The 24,471-nt window shown below is 44.7% G+C and overlaps 1 protein-coding gene across 2 annotated transcripts in view; it reads right to left on the reverse strand.

Moving 5' to 3' along the window:
• The window catches only part of LOC146805833 (glutamate carboxypeptidase 2-like), a 428,404-nt gene that overhangs the window by 144,362 nt on the left and 259,571 nt on the right, over positions 1-24,471 (reverse strand). For both annotated transcript variants that reach the window (XM_085623137.1, XM_085623138.1), the window contains exon 12: positions 12,127-12,190. In XM_085623137.1, the coding sequence (XP_085479263.1) occupies positions 12,127-12,190 (64 nt within the window). The remainder of the gene's footprint in view (positions 1-12,126; positions 12,191-24,471) is intronic.

Genomic DNA, 24,471 nt, shown 5'->3' on the forward strand with positions numbered 1-24,471 from the left:
GAGGAATGGGACACAAATAGCCGATTAAAAGCCATTTGGTACAGTAAGGCACTCTGAAATGTTTGACACAATATGTGCAAACATTTTGGGTTCCATTACTATGTTACTTAACTACCACTAAACCTCTTTCCACACCCCACATTAAAATAATGTTCTGGTTTATATGATTGTGTTTGCTTCATATTGCACACACTGCAGAACTCAACTGCTTCGAGGGAGCCTCTCAAAGAAGTACAGCACAATGGCACCTACAGTCTGAGTGTGGACAATGGTTATCTGGACTTGACATAGTGAACATCGCACTTTCACAATCATACATTTCTTAGGTGAGATATGGGTGCACACTATGCCTTTGAATGTCAGTGTTTCCTTCATCCCTCCTGAATGCAGATGATGGCCAAATCAGACATTTCATGGGTAGGAGCACTAAATATTAATGTTTTGTTCTGGAGACCCTTTACACAACACATGGGCCAGTAATAGAAGATGCATGTTTTCAATGTTGCTCCTAAGAGCAAGATGGTGGGGAATGTGGGGATATCCATGGGGCAGCTGTCCAGAAGCTGGGTGTAATTACTACAAGAGGTTTGTCAACACTAATCTTACATCTGAATTTGGAAGTGGCCATTACATTCCTTCCTGCAGAACAGAGAGAAGGGTGGTAGGGAGTTAGTTTTGTTTTGGGGGTTTCTGGTGGTATATTTGACTAATAATTTGTATGTGAGACAGTTATCTTAAATTAGATTCTGTCCACAGCAAAGAAGTGAAGAAGGCACATAAACTCCAAGATCCTCTCAAATGGCTGAGCTTAGAATGCACTATTTTACAGAATCCTCCAGAACCCCCGCTTCAATTGGAAATAGCACTCAATTTGCGATCCTTATAAAAAGTGTACTCTAACCCTTCAGAATGAGTTTTTGTCCTTCATTCACAGTGATGTAATACGTTTTGCATGTACATCAAAAAACCATCCTTATTTACAGTTCTCATAATAACACTATCTTAGAGTAATATGCACAAACACAAACGAGCACTCTTTAATTATGCAAAAGCACAAAAAGGAACTCTTCAAACACCTCATGAACACATACAAAGCCCTAGATAACATTGGTCCTGTAAATCAAAAACCACATAAACGTCCACAAACCTACTAGACATCTCCACTCAGCTGGACTCCCACTCTAACACACACACCCCGCATAAGCATAACCCGATCTGTTGGTTGTACCTTCTCTCACTTCTCTCGTAGAGCTTGGAACAACCTGCCATTGCAGATGAGAGCCTGCTCCTTAGTTCTTGAATTTCACAAGAAACTGAAGATCTGGCTCTTCACCTAGCACAGACCCTGGCTCAGACCATATAGCTCCTGCTTAAGAACCAGGATAAACTGCTGGGTGAGTTGAGTGCTATAATAACATAACAGTAAGAAACTGGGATAATTGATAGAGTGGAGGCAAAATGGTCACTAAATTAACCTGTTCCTAACCCGCTGGTAGCTTGGCACAAAACAGTTAGGCTTTACTAGATTAGAGTCAATGTGTTAAGTATTTATGCAGCACACAAATAGTAATAAAGTAAATGCACAAGAAAAATCCCAAACCAAATTTATAAAATAGAGTAAACTGTAATAAATAAAATTACACCAAAAATGAACCAAATTCAAACAGTAGAACTGGAGGTACACAATTTCAAAGTTCTAAGTAAATATAGCACCAAAAAGCACAATTCCATCTGAGATTATCTGGTTGCACCGAAACTGGACAAAATCACAAGTTCAGGCCAAATGCAATGGAGAGTAAGCCGGCTACATGGACCAGGTTAATCTTGCTGAGCGTTGTAACTTGTGTCTTCGATGTTAGGTCAAGATGCGTTGATTCCAATCAGGAGCTGCGAGGCGATGTCTGGCATCGAGTTATGTTGGTTTTGAGGAAGCTACACTGAGGAGGACCTGTGATGCAAGGTCTAGTGAAGAGCCATCTCTAATGAAGCTGCGTCTCAGGAGCTGTGATGCAAGGTCTGTCGTCCTGATGAGGTGCGAGACTTGGTGTCGAGCTGTGTCTCGCTATGTTGGTTCAGATGAAGCCGGCAATCAAGAGCTGTGATGCGTGGTCCAGCATTGGTGTGCGTCGATTAGTATCGGCATCAATGAGGTTGCTTATCATGCAAGGAGGAGTACACTCTGATGCCAACAAAGGGTCCAGTACCTAGGGGCACCTCATGGAGATCAGGACTCACTTCAGCAGAGGCCAGCAAGCAGGTCAAGTTGAGTCTGGTCAGCTGGGCAGAGGCATGATAGGTCTCTGGACCTTGCTGTGTTCCTATAGCTCTCACAGGAGACCAGCTAGCTAGCCCTTGGAGTCACTCTGGTGGTACTGGGTTCAAGGAGCAGTTCCAGTTTTCCTCACTCAGGCAGAAGAGCAGTCCTTCCAGCAGCAGAGCAGCCTTTTTTCTGCGTCTTCAAAAGGTCCAGACATGATGGGATGAGTGGCTCTGGAGGTCAAATACTTACACCTGGTGCCAGCCTTTGAAGTGGTGGAATTCCCTGTACTACACCCATATCTGGTTCTGGAAGTTCTTCCCTCCGCTGTCGAGGCTCCAAGAAGTCTGGTGTGGCAAAAGACTAGTGTCAGCATCCTCTGTGTGTGGAGAAGGCGAAGGCCTTTGAAATATTAGTGGGGCTGGTTAGAGCTCCACCCCGAATCATCCTGGCAGGAAAGCCCACTCTGTCAATAGATAATCCCCTTGGGAGTCACTGTCTGAGGAATACAAAAACCTCAGCAGCAGAGCCATTCTCAGTCATGTGAGGACACAGTCAGAAGGAACAAATGGCTGGGACAAGAAATGCCAACTTTCTAAAAGTGGCATTTTCAAAATTCTGACTTACAATTCAACTTTACCAATAAATAATTACTTCAAGTTTTAAATTATGATTGATTTGAGTGTAAACATAATTTTCCTATCTACTCCCATACTTAAGTTATCCCTTATGAGGTGTAATTTTTATTTTATTTTTTTGTCCTCATTTGCCGAACCCCTGTGCATGAAAAAAGGAACCCACCAACCACCACTTTGTGCTATCTTGTCCTGCCCACCAAAAACCATTAAAGTTTTTGGACATTTGCACAAAAGAAGGATTAACAAATTGGCGGAAGAAGGAAAGAACCACACACAAAGAGGGCGACCTTCAAAGACTCCATCTAGGCATATTTCAGCCTGTTTGGACCAGGAAATCGAAAACGAAAAAGACTCTTGTTATAGATCCATGGAGCAAGGAAGTTGGCATAATCATAGGACCCGGGCAAAAAAAAAAAACCCCGGGAACCTACCTCCACTGTTTCAGATAATCCCAAAAGGCAATTTTCTTTTTATTGCTACAGGGTCTGGCCAGATCTACTTTAGAGACTTCATATAGGGCCGATAACCATCCCATATATGTTGGAGGGGCTGTATCCACCCAAAATCTACAGATCTGTCTCCTTGCCATTAGAATCGCAAAAAACAAAAAGGATCTGGCATGCCCTAAGATGTTTTCATCAATCCCAACGATGATCAAAGGGAGAGTACTGCTAAGTGTGGTGTTAAGAATAGAGGATAATGCTTCCATAACCTCTTCCCAAAAATGGCTAATGACTGGGCACTCCTTAAACATATGCACATCTGAGGCTTCTACCAGGTCACATTTATTGCATTTTTTCCCATGCTGGAATTTGGCTAGCTTTTGGGGGGACAGATATGCTCGATGTAGAGTATATAGGTGGTTCCGCCTCAGCCAGGCTGGCTTCACAATTTTATATAGAAGACTAAAGGAGTTCAGCCACAGCTGCTGGCACTGTTCGCCAATATTGCTACCCCATAACACCTCAGGGAGGTTGGTATCATCGTCTATCTCCTCCAGGATCGCCCAGTACCAACATGCAACCTCCTTTCCCACCCCCTGGCCTTGTCACCAGTAGATTTTCTAACTTGCTATAGTTTCCCAGGGGGACTCCCTTTCTTGTCAAGGCCTGAGCCCAACTAGTCAACTGCATATATTTAAAGCAAGATAGTCCTGGCCCGACTTTCTCCCGCAAAGCCTCCTAAAGTATCATTGAACCACCTGCAATCAGCTCTCCCCAATTCACAATTCCGGCTTCCTTTATTGGACCTGCCAGACTGTCTTTAAGACACAAAGGAGTGCCTGGCAAATCCCACATGGGTGCTAAGTTGGAAAAATAGCACAACCCTGTTCGTTTTCTGATTGTGAACCAACTCCTAGCCAATGATTGGAGGGTTTTTAATTATTTTTTTTTTTTTAAATTTCTGGTCTCCAAACTTAAAAAGAAAGCCGTCCAATGGAAGGTCAGACCCCTCCAACATAGCTCGAAACAACCTCCCTCTAGGGCTATCCATTGGTGTTTTTAAGAGCATTCTCGAATAGTATAGTTGGAATGCCCAAGCATAATATTGGATGTCCGGTGATGTTAAACCTGCTTTATCTCTCCTTCTCCTCAACTTTTTCCAAGCCAATCTCGTGGCTCCATTCTTCCAAATAAAAGAATTAATTCCTTGTTGACATTTGGATATTTGTTTAACATCAAAGGCCATAGGGATAGAATTAAACAAAAAAGTGTATTTAGGTAGGATAGACATTTTTAAGAGGTTTGTCCTCCCAAAGATAGATGGCGGGAGATGGTTCCATGCCTTTAGTTGTTTCTGACATTCCTTGTGTACTCGCTCAAAATTATGTGTGGTGATTTTACTTATATCTTGGGTTATGTTAATACCGAGATACCGCATAGTGGACACTACCTCCACCTGAGTGTTAGGGGAATTCCAGGCCATAATTTCTGTTTTCTCTGAGTTTATATTATATCCTGAGAATTTGCCAAACTCCTCAGCCTTCCTGATCACTGAGGGAAGAGCCAGGTCCAAATTTGATGTTATAATAAGGATGTCATCGGCATATAGGGCAACCCGCTTTTCCCACCCTCCAAAGCTAAAAGATGGTATAGTAGCCTCCTCTCTAAGAATCTGTGCAAAAGGTTCAATATAGAGGTTAAAAAGGAGGGGGGAAAGCGGGCAGCCCTGCCTTGTGCCTCTCGAAATTTCAAAAGGCTCTGTTAGGGAGTTATTTACATAGAGCCTTGCCGACGGAATCTTATATATGAGTAAAATCATACGGCAGAAATTTTTGGGCTGATTGAGTTTCGTCATGACTGCAACCAAATAGGACCAATTTACCCTGTCAAAGGCCTTAGTCGCCTCCAGCGTAATGGCAGCCAGTGGCAGAGAAAAAGTGGTGGCGATGTCAATTGCCCCTACCAGATCTTGCGTGAGGTCAGCTAAGTGTCTACCCTTTATGAAGCCCTTTTGGTCTTCATGAATTATAGAGCCTATCACCTTCCCCAACCTAGTTGTCATAATAGCACCTTATGAGGTGTAATTAAGTAGCCCAATGTTACCCTGTGGGAGAGATAGGCCTTGCAATAGTGAAAAACATATGTAGGAGTTTTTCACTACCAGGACATCTAAAACTTAAAGTAACACACATGTCCTACTTTTTAAATACCATGCACCCTGCCTTAGGAGCTGTTAGGGCCTACCTTGGGGGACACTTATAAAAAGAAAGTTCTTCCAGGTTGAGATGGCAGTTTAAAAATGCACTACAGGCTGCAGTGGGAGGCCTGAGACAAGGGTAAAGGGGGTACTTAAAGAGTGGCACAATGAGTGCTGCAGGTCCACTAGCAGCATTTAATTTGCAGGCCATGGGTGCATGTAGTACCATATCATAGGGACTTATAATTAAATTAAATGTGCTGACCAGGGGGAGGCCAGTTTTGCCAAGTTTGAGGAAGAGAGTACAAGCACTTTAGCACTGGTAAAATGCACAGAGTTCTAAAGCCAACAAAAAAAGAATTCAGAAAAACAGGAGGGGTGAAGGCAAAATTTTGGGGTGACCCTGCGGATAGGGCCAGGTCAAACAATATATAATGTACCTCAATGTTTTTCATATGCAGGAAGAATTAACAAGCCCATGGGCCATGCTATTTTAAGAATGCTGTCACTAAATTAATAATTAGTAACACAGTAGTATCAGTCACCAGGTCTAGCTTATAAGTAAAAGTGCCTGGATGTTTCACCCATGTAGTCACTTAGCCATCCATTCATGAATCCAATCACTCATCATCCATACACTCAGTCACTTTTCAATCTATAGAGTCATTTCTTTATTCACACACTCAACCATCGCCAATAGCACACACTCATATTCACCTAGAAAAGAAGAGTCACTTTGAGTTATAAGCTAGACCTAGACTGGTATTACGTGATGGTTGTAAGAGCGTTTCATCAAGTGTGTGACTGGTAGTCTGTGAGAGGTATGAGAATTATGTCAAAAAAGTGTGGCTGCCAGTCTGCTTCTGAGGGGTGTTCTTGCACTATCATTTATGTAAGATTGCTATTGAAAATGAGGTGTGATGGATATGAGAGTGCTACTGATAGATTGTGACTGCAAGTAGGTGAAAGTTATAAGCTTTCTCCTTGTAGTAGGATACAGGTAAAGTGGAGAGATTTCTGATCCTAGCCCAGAACTCTACTTGTGCCTAGCAGAGCCAAATAGGGAAGATTCCCGGGCCTAACCCATTCCTCCATTTGGCTGGTAACTCTTGATGTGGAGGTTAAGTAGTTAGCGGTATCCAATAAGAGAAAAGTCATGGTCTAGACTACATTGGGCAGGAAAGCCTAGCTGGGAAAAGCCATGATATTGACTCAGCCACTGAATTGTTGCTCTCCTCCAGCCAGGGAGAAGGGATCCGTAATGGATTACCAACAGGGCTGAAACTTGCCTTTTCAATGGCCTGTGGTAAAAGGGAGGGATGGAGAGAAAAGAAAAACACATCTAGATAGACAAGCAGTATTATGACTGGAAACTATAATACATAAGCTAAAACAGCCCTCACAATAATGTCCAACATGCCAATTGCTTTAAGTCTTTCAAACTGTCTTTACTACTAAAGTTTGAACCTCATTCATAGCTAGCTATTTTCAGATGGTACATTACCAAAATAAACCTATCCTTATAATGCACTTAAGGACTTACTGCCTGGCCTCATGTTCCTAGGTTTAGGGAGTCTTCCCTGTTTGGCTCTTAACACAGGTTGTAGGGTGTCCTGAGTCTTAGGAGTCTCTCAGCCACTGCCAGATTCTTCAAGAAGACAGACATGGCAGGTGCAGTCAAGAGAAATCCCAGACTACTCCAGGTGGATGGTTCAACTGTAGAAAACTTGGAATGTGGCTTTATGTGGCATGCAGTGAGATGTGCAAACCCACACAATGCTCATCAATGAAATTATCACTAGGCTATTATCAGACCAACTAATACAATGAGTCTTTGAGTCTTGCTCAAAAAAAGTGCTCAAGACAGCTATAATATCTGCATGAAAATTCAGTGATGAAAGAATGGCTGTGTCAGAGGCCTGAAAAATGCTATATTACTCAGCATATATATGAAGAACTACCACATGTACTTTAATTGTTAGTTGTTGTGTATCTAATTACAGTTGACACCACACCAAGGTGAAACAGATGCATGTGTTAATGCACGCTCCTGGCTCAATAGTCACTTACATCGGGATGGCAGCAGGAGCCACAATTGACTACTGGACTTCATTGGTGCAGTGCTTATGTGTGATATCTTTGGCTGTCAGAATCCTGATAACTAAAACAGTGGGATGGAGTTTGTCCTACTCATTTAATTGAGTATTCAATATCCCAGCAGACCATGCTCTTCAGGAACAAAGAGCATTGTCGTTAGATAGGCTGTGGTGGGAGTGAGGGGGTGGAAGTTGGCTAAGAAGGCCCTACCCTCTGGACAGAATTCTAGGTTGAAGAGAAAAACTGAGTTCTGTCAGGGGAGACTCGCCATGCAGCTATCAAAGGCAGCTTGCAGATACCAAGCACAGGGGTGCGATGGACACTGTCCGGTGCTGGAGAGTGGAAGGACTAGCACTTGGCTTCACCTGAAAAGATAGTCAAGCTCACACTCTTTCCGAGCCAGTGCCCAGAGCTGATGGTGCACTGATTCTGCTCATCCTGACCCAGGGGCGTAACACAGGCCCCCGCAGCCCCCGTGGTGCGGGGGGGGCCCCAAGCTCTAGGGTAAATATTTAGCACAACAAACTCTGGTGAATTAGATATACAGATGGACCACCTTTCTAATTTAAATAACCATTTTGATCAATCTGATGCCTTTGAATCACAATCTGGTGTACTTTTGGAAGAAGACTTTATCTCAATGTCTAATAGATTTTATTTCCAGGAAAAATACATTTCAGTACTTACAGTGGTGTTTTAGATGACATAGACAATTGTGACCCTAACCAAAAAAAAGGAGTTTTTCAGAGCTGAAACAGGACATATTGCAGCTACAGGAAAATTGTACCTCCAAAACACTTAGGGGCCGATTACGATGTCATGCGGAAACTTTCCGCTCAACTCCTTCTCAGAATCGGTTCCGACCGACTTGCGATAGGCGGGTCTGCATGACTATGATGCTTCTGAACACTGTTTGGTCGGACTCCCATTGACTTCTATGGGAGCTTGTGTTCAAAACGACAACAACGGCTCCTATTGGGAAAAAGGGTGTCTGTGGAAAACCTTACACTTTTTTGCCGGCACCCTATGTTGCCTGCCACACAGTGCATGGTTTTACAGGGGGTTCCCTTGGATACCCCTTCGGCCCCTAACTGGAGGCCTCAGGATGATGGGGGCCTGCTAGGGGCCCCCAAAGTCAGTTTCTGACAGACTTTTCATGTCAGACAGTCTGAGTCGGAAAGGCTGTCAAAATCCGACATCGTAATCGGTTGGTCGGAAAAGTTGTCGGTAGGGCTGTACTATTCGGCTCCGACAGACACGGATTCTCCAAGGGCCAGTCAGAACCATTTCGGAATGACCGAACAGTTTCCCTTCTGACCGCGAACATTGTAATCGGTCGGGCGGATTGCATCCCGACAGAGTTGGGTGGATGGGATCCGACATGGTCTAGGTGAATCAGACTGTTGGTCGGAGGCTTTCCGCATGATATCGTAATCAGCCCCTATATGACTTTGTTTAATTGTACATTTTCCATTCTGTTGTTCTATATTGTTTCAAAGGGGAGAGATGTGTGGAGGCTTGAGTTATTGAACCTTGATTACTACCATTATCCTTTTTTTCTGGTGTAATGTGTGTCCTTCTGAATACTTGTGCTACCCTCTCCATTTTGTCTCATGTATCTTGTTGGGTGCTGTCTCTTGGGTCCTTGTCATCTGCTGTGCTTGATCATAATGACAAGCTCCGGCTGCTATTTAGATCTCTTGTCTATTCTATGGTAGTCTGTGCATTTCATCACAGATGTCAAATTCCATTTCAAAGCTATTTTAGATTTATTTTGTATTGTGCGTGATGGAAATATAAATGTGACCTCCCTGGCTTCAATTGTCCTTCCAGAGACATCCCTTTCCAGGTGCCCTGTAAGATAAGGATAAATATTTAAATTGTACGATTGAAATGTATGCATGTCATCTGCTAAAACAGCAGCACAAATTTTGTGACAACACATTGTGTGCCTAATTTTGTAAATTATTGATATGTCTGAATTTCAGAAGTTAAAGGCATCATAATTCAGATGGTGTGTGACCTGTTAGAAGGGGGACCAGGTAAGGGTTGATATTTAGAGCACTGAAAGGACAGTGGCACCCCACTAGGCTGGTCCTCTTAATGTTTTCTCTCCCAGTAGTCAGAATGCTTCAGGTTCAGTCCTAGAGACTCCGGGGCAGAACAATAGAATTATATATAATAATATAGAAAACATTACTACAGGTGCAGTGCCTCAAGGGCTCAGAAGGGTTCATTGCCAAAAATCTGGCTGTCTTTTACTAGCCAACTTCCGTTGCTTGCACCATGGTCCATGACGTGCTTGCTATGCCAATGGCCTCTCCAAAGGCTGCCCTTCGGAAACACAATCCCTGTGACCATCGCTGTGATGCAGGTAGGATTTTGATTCCTTCAGTTATTCATTTGTATGTGATATTGCTGGCAAACCATTTGAGTTTTACAAGTGAGTTTGAGGTCTCTGTTTTTTAACATGTGTAGCTTGAAACAAACACTTTCTAATATAATGAGTGCACATTTCTCATTTACTAATGTATGATGCATTAAATGTTATTTGCACATGTATACTGTATAACATTTGCTTTATTGTAATTTGATAGCGTATAAGTAATTAACATATATGCATTCACAGGATGGAGAACTGGTGGATCCAGTTGGGCAATGCCATCCATGTGGTGCCCATGTATGCCGGCGATATGTTAGTATATCTTCGACGCCCTGAAGAGCCACTACCTGTGCTTCTCGAGGGGCTGCACGGCTTTGGGGAAATATCGGGATTGAGCCTCAATCCAGGGAAGTCTAAGCTCTTCCCCATGGGATGCCTGGTTGAGAGGGAGAATAGTAAACTACCCCCGGTGGGAATGAGCTGGGTCAGGGACGAAATGCTCTACCTGGGGATCAGACTGGCACACACGCAGGCAGTCTATTTGGAGAGAAATATGGGGAGGTGTGTGCACGGCATCCAAAAATCAATTGCGTTCTGGCGAGATCTGCCGCTATCTTTGATGGGTAAGGTAGCACTGATAAAAATGGTGGTCCTACCACGTTGTCAGTACGTAATGCAAAACTCGCTTCACCGTATACCTCAGGAGTACTTCCACTAATTAGATCTCCTATTGGAAAAGGGTAAAACTAGATACACTTTAGAGGACGTGGGAGCAAGGGGTTCTAGAGGTCCCTAGGCTGGGCCTCTATTATATGGCAGCACAGCTACAACATGCGATGCACTGGTTGGACGATTACGACAACTGGGAGAAGTGGTTGCTGGCAGGTACATATCGGGGGATTTCGCTCCCTGACCTCCTCATGCTGGTGTTGAGGGTGCCTGACCGGCTCCCATACAGCATCCGACATGTTGCCATGATCTGGGAAGTAGCAATTCAAATTGTGGCTAAACGGGCGCCATATGCTCCAGATGCCCCGCTGTGGGCCGTGCTGCCTTCTAAACGGATTAGCAACACCATGTCAATCACTAAATGGACAGAAGGTGGCTGCCATGTGATGAGGGATTTATACTCTGCTCAACAGTTCCTTACCCGAGCAGACGCGAAATCCATATTCGAGCTGGGCAGGGGACAATACCTTCAATGCGCCAAAATCTCAGCGGTCGCTCTGGATCTGTGGCCGACATTTCCACAGGAGCCGCCTATATCGGCTACCCTGCAGGCTATTTCTACCTTGGCAGGAGGATGCAGGTTAGTTTCCCTCATTTATGAGGCACTTCGCCGGGATTCCCCGACTGGGCCCCTGCCAGTACAAGCAAAATAGGACGCGATGGTAGATAAACCATTAACAGAAACCGAATGCAGGAGGATGCACAAAGGAATCCAAACAACCAGTTCTAATGCTAGATTCAAACTCACACAATATAATATTATTCATCAAACCTACCTAACCCCACGAGTACTATACAGAATATACCCGGACCGCCCAGCCCATGCCCCAAATGTGGTCACTCAGATGCTCATTTCCTACATATGACCTGATATTGTCCGAAATTGGTAGAATACTGGGAGTCGGTGATAGTCATTCTACATACGGTTACAGGGTGGACGATACCCCACTCAGTTAAGGAGATACTATTGGGACTCATGCCTAGACCTAAAGGGAAAAAACTCACATGAAGATTCCTGCAACTAGGGTTAGTATTGGCCAAACGAAGAATAGCAATCAGGTGGATGAGCCCGAAGGCCCCACGATAGGGAATTAGGCAAAAGATTTACGCGAATAGGCGCTGGCCGAGTTAATGTGAAAAGTTAGGAGAGATGAGAAATTAGAAGACGATGCGATGGCTTGGAATGCCATGATCTGTGGGAGGAGGCATGTGAAAACTTCCACAAATTTGGTGCTGCTGCCCGGAATCTGTTAAATGAAATAATTTATCCAAGCAGGCCCAACAAATAATGAGACTGAAAGCAAAACAAGGGCCTAGTATATTGCAAAGGCAGTGTTCATATTGTTAAACCTATGTATTAAAAACAAAGTTATGATAGTTACCTTCGACAGACGAGTCCGCATTAATGTAAGCTACTCCTCGTTCTTGAAGTATTTTGACATTTTCCTATAAAAGAGAAAACATTGTTTCTTTTAAATGCACTCAAGTATGCTTCACTCAACTTCATCCATGGACTTGCAGTTCACTTAAAAATGTAATTTAAATTCTGTTTAATTGCCGAACCATTGCGCGTCTCTTCTTTGGTCGCAGCTATTCCTAGTGTTAAACATGAAAATCTATAGGTCTCATTCACAAACGCTTTGTGCACCTTTGGTTTGATAGAAAGAAATCACCTGCTTGCGCATATTCTGAGATCATGATTCAAGGAATCAGTGTCTCTTTAAGTGAAACTTAGTACAAGGGAACATTTTTCAAAGGACAAACTTTAGGGTTTGGTGGGCAAAGGGAGATGTATCAGTGGGCATGCCCATGAAAAGAATGTAACTCCTACAAATACACAGGCCTCTGTGAATCCAAACACATTTTTCCTGGTGCTACCCACTCTTGAAACAAATTACAGAGGCTCCTTATAAAACAAGGGTATGTGTGTTTCAAAAGTAAAATGTCACTTAACCTGTAAATATTTGTTTGTGGAATGTAGTGCTGTAGATTCACATGCAGTACTTTGAAGAAGTCGTTTCGAGTCACGGAACCTAGTGACTCCACCTAGTAGTGGTAATGCACATGGTCATCTGCTCCATTGTTAGATAGCTTTTTCCTGCCCAGAGGGCAAAATTGGAGCTGTAGTCTACAGACATAGTAAAGATGACCATGCAAGGCAATGTATTAAAGATAACAAAGAAAAGTAATATATCTGCAACATACACAGGCGACCGGGATGAGAGTTGGCACATGTACATCTACAGCACTACATGCCACAAATAGATGCTTACAGGGTAAGTAACATTTTCTGTTCGTGGCATCTGTAGCTGTAGATACACATTATGTGCATAGACAGTAAAGCAGTCCTCCCAGAAACTGTGGTTTAGTGTGAGGATGTCGCAGAAGACTGAAAAAGTGTACGTAGCCAGGCCTACCTTTGCTTTTTGAGTGCACCAGGACAGCCACTCAGTATTGTTTCATAAAAGTATAAGGGGTGGACCAGATAGTTGCTTTACAGATGTCAGCTAGCGGTACATTACCAAATAAAGACCCAGATGCCCCTTTCCTTCGGGTGCAATGAGGTTGGGGGGGCAGGCAGAGTTATTTTAGCATTAGCATTACAAGTCTGCATGCACTTGACCAGTCAATGTGTAACACCAGCCTTGGGAAAGGCACATCCTTTGTGTGGCGTGGAGTGTGACGCAAATAGCTGTTGTGTCTTATGGAAGGATTTTGTCAATGTAGTACATTAGTGCTCTCTTAATATCTAAAGTATGTAGAGCACGTTCCGCTGTTGTCTCCGGGTGCGGAAAGCAAACTGGGAGCTCTATAGTCGGATCAAGGTGAAAAACGAAGCCTACTTAGGGAAGGAATTTGAGATTGTTTCTGAGAACCACCCTATTGTGATGAACTTGGAAGAATGGTTCCTCCAAGGTAAGAGTGTGTATCCCCCTAACTTGCCTGAGGGAAGTAATGGCTAAAAGGAAAGCCACCTTCCAGGAAAGGAATTGCAATGTGCTAGAGTGTAGTGGTTCAGAATGAGGACCTATGAGTCTAGTGAGAACTACATTAAGATTCCAAACAGAAGCAGGTGGTGTGCGGGATTGGATAATCCATTTAAGGCCTACCATGAAAGCCTTAATGACTGGTATTCTGAACAATGAGGCATGTTGTCTGTTCTGTGTGTAAGCAGCTATTGCAGCCAAATGTAACCGAATGGAGATGTAGGAGAGGCCTGACATTTCTAAGTGAAGGAAGAAAAATACACTGTCCTGCACTGATGCTGTGAGAGGGTTGACATGTTTTGTGAGACAGTAGTGTACAAAGCATTTCCATTAGACTGCATAGCAGGCTCCAGTAGTGGGCATGCTGGCCTCTGAGAATTGACATGGCCTCTTCTGATAAGTTAAGGTAACCAAACTCTAAGATCTGAGGAGCGAAATCACATGGTTGAGCTGCTGAGGGTTGGGGTTGAGAGTGCTGCAGTTTGAGTGAGAAGGTCCTGTTGGTAGGAGATCTTCTCGTAAGGCACTAGAGAAAGCTCAAGGAGGGTGGTGTACGTACCATGGTTGGCATACCTAGGTTGGTGCCACCAAGATGAGAGTGAGGGATGTTTGCTTCTTCCTCCAGACCACAAAAAATAGGAGTGGAAGAGGTGGAAAAGAGGAGGCAAATATCCCTTACCATTTAATCCATAGTGATTGACCAGGGACTGTGGGTGTGGTATCCTGGCATGGAAGTTTGGGCGTTGTATTTTCCACAGTGATGAACAAGTCTCTTTGCGAAAACCCACAGCAATTCAAGTACGGGAACAGGACTTGTGGGTGGAGTTCCCATTTGTGGACTTGTTGATGCTACCTGCTAAGCAGGTCTAGCAGATCGATGTCCACCCCAGGAATGTGTTGTACGCGCAGAAGTACTCTGTGATGTATAGCCCACTTCCAGATGCTCTTGGCCTACAGTCAACAACTGCTGCGAGTGTATGCCCCGTTGTTTTTTGAGGTAAAACATGGCAGTCATGTTCTCCATTCGGACTAAGACTGTTTTGTTCTGTATGAGAGGATGGAAGGCCCAGAGAGCGAGCTGAAAAGCCAGCAACTCCAGGTTGTAGATGGGGAGGGACTGTTGTACAGATGTCCAGTTCCCCTGAACAGTAAGGTAATTGGGATGTGTGCTCCAGCCAATGAGCGAGGCATCCATGTCTCTTGCTCAACTAGGGATGGGAAGGGCAGCCCCTTCAACAGCCTTTTCATGCTTCACCACTGTAGAGAGCGGATGTGTGCACCCCAAACCAACACTAGATCCTCTAGATGACCCTCTGCTTGACACCAGTGTGCGCTAGGCACTCTTTCAACGGGCGCATGTGCAGTCTGGCATGAGGAACTATGGCTTTGCAAGATGCCACAATTCGTAGCAATCTCATCACAGTTCTGTTACTTGGCGAAATGGCTTCAAAAAGAGGTAGCAAGTTTTAAAATGCTTGCACTCTTGCTGGACTGGGGTAGGCTTTCCCCAAGAAAGGACTTTAAGAAAGGGCTGTACTTGAATGGGCTGTTGGTGAGATTTGGTCAGATTGTTTGGAAAGCCTAGACTGTGCAAGGTCTGAATGGTGGTCTAGGTGTGAGCTAGGCATAATTGCTGTGTGGCGCTCTTGATCAGCCGGTCCTCTGAGTCAGAAAACATGTGGATGCTGCTCCTCCTGAGATGAGCTGCCCGCATGACTAGACATTTGGTGAAGACCCTTGGGGCTGTGGTATACCCAAATGGAAGCCCACTGAACTGGTAATGTTGTCCACTCACCATAAACTGTAGGTATCTTAGATGTGATGGGTGGACTGGTATGTGAAAGTAGGTGTCTTTCAGATCGAGGGTGGTCATGAAGTCGCCTTGCTACTGTAGTGGTATGACGTCTTGTAGAGTCACCATATAAAAGTGCTTAGGGAGAATCTATTTGTTGAGAGGTCTGACATCAAGTTTTGGTCTGAGTGAGCCATCTTTTCTGGGACCAAGGAAATACAGAAAATACACTCTTTTTCTGCAGAACCAGTTCTATGGCACCCTTGACAAGGAGAGCCTGTACCTCTTCCTGAAGGAGGTGCAAATGTTCTGGGGACAATTTGTATTGGCAAGGGGGATGTTTGGTAGTGCATTAATAAGTTCTAGACAGTAACCCTCCTTTATAATATCTAGGACCTATATATCAAAGGTAAATTCTTTCCAACAGGGCAGAAATCCATGTAGCCTTCCCCAGACAGGTATTCTGTCATCGGGGGGGGGGGGGGGGTGGGGGAGACGACGAGAGTCAGAGCTTTGAAGGGGTAGGCCCTTTGGGAGCTGAACTCTTTCCTCTGCCTTTGCCATTGTTACCCCTGTGCCCACCCCTATGGTAGCCTACTGAAGGTGACTGGTTCCCGGGCTTGAAAAAGTGGTTTCCAGGGTGGGGGTTATGGCTGTACCACAGTATTGTTAGCAGCAAAGGGAGCCATGAGGAACAGGTGTTTGTAGGGCGACCATGGCTTTGGCCGGATAAGTATCCTTTATGATCTTTTCAACCTGAGAATCAAAAAGAAATTTAGAAGGTGTTGCTGTACCTCTGGCTTAAAGCCAGACACACGCAGCCACAAGTGGTAATGCAAAAGAATGCAGGTGCTTATGCAACAAGCACCTGCGTCTACGGCATGCAATGCGTAGTAGATGTTGTTGTTGGAGATGGTCTTGCCCTCAACCACCAACTCTTGCCCTTATTGCAATACTGTTCTGGGAGATGCTGGACAAGGTCCACCATTTTTATCCCAATGGGCATGATCATACTGGGAGAGTAGGCCTATAGAGTTAGCGATGTGTCAATAAGTAGCACACTGCGCCACTGTCCCTGACATCAATTTTCATACTTTCTTTGTCCAGACGGGACGCAACTCCTGTGCCCTGTGTGTTTGCCCACTTTCTGGCTGTATGAACGGTAAGTGAGTCGGGGTGTAACTGACCCCGATAAATGAGGAGTCAGTGGGAGAAGCATTGGACTTCTTTTTAATCCTCGGTGTAACCACCTTCACTTCAACTGCGTGCTCTAAGATTTCAGTGCGTGGTCTAAGAATTCCCTTGAGCATATGGAGGTACTGTCGAGAGTGCTGGGTAGAGGAGCGAGTTTCCATGAGGAAATCATCCTCCTCATGTTGGACATGCATCACTAATTGTATAAAGTAGCTGCCCTATACAGGACCTCATGATACAAGGAGATATTTTCTGGAGGTGGGGGCTTTGTGGGATACAGGTCTGTGCCCGCTGGAGGGGCCATGTCTTAGTCATCACAAGGATATTTAGGGTCATAAGGGTCATATGATAGCCGCAGTCTAACCCCAACCACCCTTGCAAGGGCAGAAAAGGGGAAGGTGGAGGGGTTGTGGTAGTGGAGGAGAAGGACGAGTAGGAGGCAGCCCAGTCGTGTCTCTTAGCCTTCTTGGGAGTAGATGCCACCGGAGGATTGAGGGCTTCCGGAAAAGTCAACTTCCTGTTGAGAGGAATTGTATCTTTCAGCACCGGCTGTCAACACTTTCCGGTGAGAAAGCTGCTCGATTTCGACAACTGGAGCAACTAACTGTTTGACATCTGACTCCTCTCTCTCTCCGAAAAGATCCTGTGCTTCTTCCACTTCCTTTCTGTGTGGCATGGTGGCCAGAGCGATGCGGTGAGCTCGTTGGATGTGAAGGATCTTTTTATTCCAGAATGTGAGACATGCCAAACTGGAGCTTTCGGGGTGCTCGGGGGACAAACAGAGATTGCACGTTTTATGGAGTTCTGTCCTTGGATACTTCGTGTGGCAAATAGGGCAGAACTGAGTCCTTTCCATAACGGGGACATGCTCGACCTCAGTGATGCCATTCCAGGAGGTCGTCTACCAAGATAGAAAAGAAGATAAAGTGACAGGGCAGACCGACGAGAAAGAGTAATTGTTTCCACAACTGACAGGGAATGAATCTAAAGGCCTGGCAAGAATACCACATGGCGTTGCGGCATCGAGCCTGATCTCCCATCAGCACATATGAACCTGAATGAGGAGAAAAAACTATCTAAAAATGAAGCCTATGCCCATGCAAATAACCACTAATAGGTGGAGTCACTAGGTCCTGTGACTCAAAGACTTCTTTGAAGAAAAACAAGTTGTACAGGTCTGAGCACAACACTAGATGGTGGAAGTGTGCATAGAATGTGTATCTGTAGCTACATTTGTCACCAACAGATAGCTTATTACATTGCTGGCTCTTGTAAATAACATGCATTTAAAATAGATCTTAATGATGAACTATATACTGAACAAAATATATATACTGAATATAACAAAGATTTATGGTACAAAGAAATAGTTAACAAGAGTAAAATGTGTCTGTGTTAGAATCCGGGTTCTCTGGTTGGCACAAGTAGGTACTTGTGACACGCAGGGAACTTTTCCTCTAGTCAGGGTAAGGGGTTACACTCCAAAAATAACCCCTGCTCACCCTCAAGGTAGCTTGGCGCGAGCAGACATGGCTTATCTCAGAGCGTTATAGGTTAAGCATTTGTGAACACATACAGTAACCAAGTGACAACACTACAAATGGACACCACACAGGGTTTATATTAAAAATAAGGATTCTTTATATAGAGTTACTACAAGACCATTAAACGACAAAAATACACAATACTGTTACTTTAGATGGTAGAATTTTGCTTAGTTCTCTTAAGTTCTTAAATGCTACACTTTAAGTCAATGTACCTTTCAGATGCGACACGCAGGGCAACGAAAGTGTTGCAACGTTGTTGATGCGATGAAGTTTTTTGGTGCAAAGAAATAAAGACGTGAAGATCTTCCAGATGCGTTACGCTTCTCCGATGTTGCGAGAAGACTCGACTCGATGCGTCAGCTACAGAGGCGTCACCCTTTACGCGATGCGACGACAGCGGCCTTGGCAGCGGCACTCTTCTCCGACGTTTGCAAGACGCTTTCGCTCGATGAGATGTTGCAGCGGCGACACCCCTTTGCGCGATGCGACGACAGCAGCTCCAACGGCGGCACGCTTCTCCGTGGATGCGAGGCGCTTTTCTTGATGCGGTGCAATGCGACAGCTGCGATGGCGACACCCTTCTTCCTCGATGCGAGACTCTTCTCTTTATGCGGTGCGATGCATCAGCTACGATGGCTGCGATGGCGACATGCTTCTTCGGAGTTGCGAGACACTTCTTGGATGATGCGAGACGCTTCCGCTCGATGCAATGCTGCAGCGGTGACACACTTTACGAGATGCGACGACAGCAGCTCCGATGGCGGCACGCTTCTCCTTCTTGAGTCGCGCTTCCAGCTCCTTGCGACACGCAGTCCCTCAGAACAACAGCAGCAGGCACTTCCAAAGAACTCTGGGGAGCTGGGGGGTGAAGTCTGTTGTTCCTGAGACTTCAGAAGGAGGCAAGCTCTATTCCAAGCCCTTGGAGATCTTTTTAAGCACAAGTTGAAATAAAGTCTTTGTAGTCTTTCTCCTCTCCTTCAGCAGCAAGGCAACCACTGCAGGCTAATCCCCCAGGTCAGAGACAGTACTCCTTACAGCTTTCCCAGTTCCTTCTCCTCAGGCAGAGGTTCTTCTTGTCAAGCAGGATCTAATCTCTTGGGAGCAGGGTCCCAATACTTATACCCCTAATTCCTTTGTTCCTCTGGGGTAGAGGGTCCTTTGCTCAGTCCAAACCAGTTCCTGAGCACTTTGTTGACATGACTCTGACTTTCTATTCAGGGTGCAGGGCAGAGACATCAGCCGCTCCACAGGAGGTGGAGCCAGCATTGTGGGGCCGCGCACAGCCCTATTCAGAGTCCAGGTGCACTCCTCCCACCCATCTGGATGTCAATCTCTCTATTCACCACCAGGCTACCTAGCCCTGCCCCTCTGGGTTTCCCCAGCCCTGTCACTCACACAAACCAGACAGGCAGATACACATCATAGCAGTGGCGGGCTGAAATGGTTAGGCAAGCAAATACCAACTTTCTAAAAGTGGTATTTGCAAACACAGAATATTAAAATGAACTTTACTAAAAGATGTATTTTATTATTCTGAGTTCAGGCATACTAAACTCGATTTTCTACCATGTTCCCTGGGTCTGTTAGGATCATAGGATGTAACAATTCTAACAGCCCATTCTGGCCTATGGAGAAGAGGTAGCCTTACAATAGTGAAAAACGAAAATGGCTGTAATTCACTATTAGGACATGCCACACACATGAGGGCTTGTCCTACCTTATGCTTACAATGCACCCTGCCCTTGGGCCTATCATAGGGTGACTAATATGAAGTTAAGGGAAGGTTTAGGGACTGGCAAGTGGGTGCACTTGCCCAGTCAGCATGACAGTACCCGACTGCATGCAGGTTCTGCAATGGCAGATCTTAGACACATTTTACTAGGCCACTTCTGTGGGTGGCACAACCAGTGCTGCAAGCCCACCAGCAGCATTTGTATTTACAAGCCCTGGGCACTCCTGGTGCACTTTACTGGGGTCTGACAGTAAACCAAATAAGCCAATCATGGAATCCAACCAACATATACCTTTTAAATAGGGAGCACTTGCACTGTGGCACTGGTTGGCAGTGGCACAGTACTCTGAGCAGCTAACACCGGCAAAACACATGAGGCACAGCGACAAAAAGTGGAAGGGAGACTCACGCCAAGGTGCCAGGTCTAACAGTCTGTAGCTAAGAAAATAAAACATTGGAAAAATTCATAATTCTACTTCACTGGAACAACTGCAATTTTGAACAGATGGGCCATATTAACCAGAATGCAGTAATAGGGCTAAAGAGTCAATTTTCACTTAAAACCCACAGCTGAAGGCTATTCATGACATCCAGTTCCGTTTTGAGTGCAGCCACATGGAGGTCGTATAACACAAGTCATGCATGATGAAAAGTAACAGAAGCTTGGTCAACACAGGATTTTTAAATCATAATAACTTCCAAGCTTCTAAAGCTACAGAACAATGTTTTAGAGCAAGCACAAATCCGCTTTTAAACAAGTTGAATGCAGAGGTACTCATCGATTTCCTCAATGAAAGAACATGTAAGCAGGGGGCAAACAAGATTATCTCACAGATTGACACGATAATACAGACTTTCAAATATATAATTGTGAATTGCACTCAAAAAGGCTATTTATGAACATACCATTTCAGTTATTGGTGTTTCTGAGGCTGGTTTTTATGCAATCCATCTATCAAATGAGTCTGAACTGTGTTTAGTTTAATTAACAGGAAAGTACTTCACACTGAATCCAGGTGAAATAATATCAAAAACTTAGCTTGGAAGAGGACCAGCAGTTAAGGATAATGAGGGAGGCAGGGGAGGAAGGAAAAGGAAAATTATCATCTGTGGATTAGGTGGTGCTTGAAGAAGAGGGTTTTTATTTCCTTCATGAAAAGAAGCAATAGAAGAGCTTGTCAAATCTGGATGGGGATGGATTTCCAGATCCTACCAAATTACCAAGAAAAGGACTCTAATTTTGCCATCTGCTTCAAAAGTGAAGAGGTTGCTTAGCCAATAAAAGATATACATCTTGACAAACACTGTTGAGTAGTCAAGTATTATTACTTTTCAGGCGATGCAGCATATTTGCATCATCCAGCACTGAGTGCGTTGCAGGTGATATGGGAAAAGTCAGCTTGAAATGAGATTGAGCCTATAATATATTTTTTGGAATAAACCTAGCATCTTTCATGCAAAGTTTTCCAACCGCAATATTGAGAGTATTTACTTCCCAAGTTAAATTAAAACTTCACACTTTGTCATGGCCCATAAAACAAGTCAGAAAGAATTAAGTTCAATATACTTACTAAAATGTAGGCAACTAGGCTAGAGGAATTATTCTATTCATTAATACATAACAATGTATACAAATAAGCATGGGGCCAAAGACCATGTGCTATAATATAGATATTATTCAAATCTGTCAACCTTGAAATAATCCAGAAGTACTCACGTCTTTTTGCACCAAAGGCGTTCAATAGTGTTATACTCTCATCAATTGATAATTCCTCACTATCTCTCTTTAATGAATCAAAATAATGCATATGTAGCAGTGGAGTAATTTCTAGGCAAGGACGCTCCATTTTGCCTTTAATCTTCTAGCTTGTGCTCCAATCCTTTGTACTTGCTCAATAGATATGATTCTAACATTGCCAACCCTGTTTACATTCTGTTGTTTTCAATCCTTGCCCCTCCTCTATCTACTTCACTGTAAATAGCAGGCTGATTCAACTTTTCATCTGATGGATAAAAGGCACACATTACTTTAGTCTATCTTTCCCTTTCAGGCGCCAATTATACTATTTTGCCGGATCTTGGGGAGTAAAGCTGCTATAATGATAGCATAACTTTATATTAACAGCTGAGAGCATTCACATTCCTCATGCCAATCACCTTCTGTACTATTAACTTAAAGATGCAGGTGCCTCAGCTTCACTAAAAAGATCGAAAGCTGACTGAGCAGAAACATTTCACAAGACTGCCAAAATGCGACTATAAAAAACTATTTGAAAACGCATAATAATGATACATTTCAGCCCCGAAAACCTTAAAAAATATTCAGGCACTTTTCTAATATATTCCTGTAATGCCATGCAAAAAATATAGCAAAGCTGACATCAGCTGATCATCTGATTAATTTGATAATCAGAAGCTTATACACCATTAGGTGCCACTATTTGGAACCCTTTGTGCAACAGGTTTTCATAAGGCGAGATCATGCTCAGAATCCTACGCATAAAAACACTAGAGCTGTACTTTACCTGCTGTAATAGAGACTATGGGCATCATTATGATGCAGTGTAGTCGGCCTGCTATTGTGGAGGTCAGGAGCCCGCCAGACAGGCAGTCGCTGGGCTCACCGCCGCATTACAAAGCGACTGTCATGTTAGCAGGCGGAAACTGTCCATACCACAGCGGTTTTTGCTGCAACCGTTGAAAAGGGCAGCAGCACAAGCCGCTGTGGTATGGAGCACCTCCTGAACTTCGATGCACCGTGTGCCATGCACCATGTAGTGCATGGCACATGGTGCATGGAGGTGTGGGGGTCACCACATGTGTCCTCAGGACCACTTCGCTGTAGCCCATGAGGGATGAGGCTCTGTTTGGGGCCCCCAAAACACGTTTCCACCAGCCTTATCATGGTGGTCTATCCGACATGAGAGGGCTGTCGGAAAGGGGTAGAGTAATCAGCCCCTATATTATGCATTCATTTGGAAACTTCCAAACTCCAAACACTCCATGCGATTTTGAATAAAGACCATGTTTTAAAAATGTTCCAGCCCATTTTTACATATTGCTTCCAAGGTAAACTCCTATGCAAACAAATGATGGATGGAATGCTGAATAAATCATACATTCACCCCCAGTCAAGAGATCTGGGCCAAATCCATTGTTTTTTTTCTCACCATGCCACCCCAGAGTAGACCCAGCCATATGCACATCAGTCCTGACCCTGTGCCCCATGGGAACAGTCCAGACTGAAGTGGCAAGCCAGGTCCCCACTGGACCGGAAACAATCCTCCTGGGATTGGTTTCTGGGTATTTCCCTTCATCAGCCAGGCCAGCCTGAATCCAGTGGCACAGTGAGCAAGGGACCCACGTCTGGGCATACCCATCACACTTAGGGTGAAAAGTGCTACGCTAACAAATTATTGGCGGATTGCTGAATACATCATACATTCACCCACAGTCAAGAGATCTGGGTCAAATCCATCGTTCTTTTGCTCACCATGCCACCCCAGTTTAGACCCAGCCATATGCAAATCAGTCCTGACCCGTGCCCCATGGGAACAGTCCAGACTGAACTGCCGAGCCAGGTCCCCACTGGACCGGAAACAAGCATCCTGGGATTGGTTTCTGGGTAATACCCTTCATCAGCCAGGCCAGCCTGAATCCAGTGGCACAGCGAGCAAGGGACCCGCGTCTGGGCATTCCCATTCCACTTAGGGTGAAAAGTGCTACGCAAACAAATGATGGGTTGGAATGGGCCACCTCGCTTTGTTGGCATTTGTGGTACTGTGTGCACACAGGGATGCATCTGTGAGCAACTTAAAGGTAGTATGTTATTGACTCTGAAGGCATCCCTGTGTGCAGACAGTACCACAAATGCCAACAAAGCGAGGTGGCCCATTCCAACCCATCATTTGTTTGCGTAGCACTTTTCACCCTAAGTGGGATGGGTATGCCCAGACGTGGGTCCCTTGCTCACTGTGCCACTGGATTTAAGCTAGCCTGGCTGATGAAGGGTAATACCCAGGAACCAGTCCCAGGATACTTGTTTCCGGTCCAGGGAGGACCTGGCTTGGGAGTTTGGTCTGGACTGTTCCCATGAGGCACAGGGTCAAGACTGATTACATATGGCCAGGTCTAAACTGGGGTGGCATGGTGAGCAGAAGAATGATGGATTTAACCCGGATCTCTTGACTGGGGTGAATGTTTTTTATTGTTCTGCATTCCGTCCATCAAAAGTGTGCCAGGTATGCCCAGACGTGGATCCTGGGCTCACTGTGCCACTGGAATCAAGCTATCCTGGCTGAAGAGGGGTGAAACCCCGAAACCAGTCCTAGGATGCTTGTTTCCAGTCCAGAGAAGACCTGGCATGGCAGTTCGGGATGGACTGTTCCCATGAGGCACAGGGTCAAGACTGATTTGCATATGGCCAGGTCTAAAATGGTGTGGCATGGTGAGCAAAAGAATGATGGATTTAACCC

Source organism: Triturus cristatus, chromosome 8, assembly GCF_964204655.1.
Source record: "Triturus cristatus chromosome 8, aTriCri1.1, whole genome shotgun sequence".
Taxonomy (NCBI): Eukaryota; Metazoa; Chordata; class Amphibia; order Caudata; family Salamandridae; genus Triturus; species Triturus cristatus.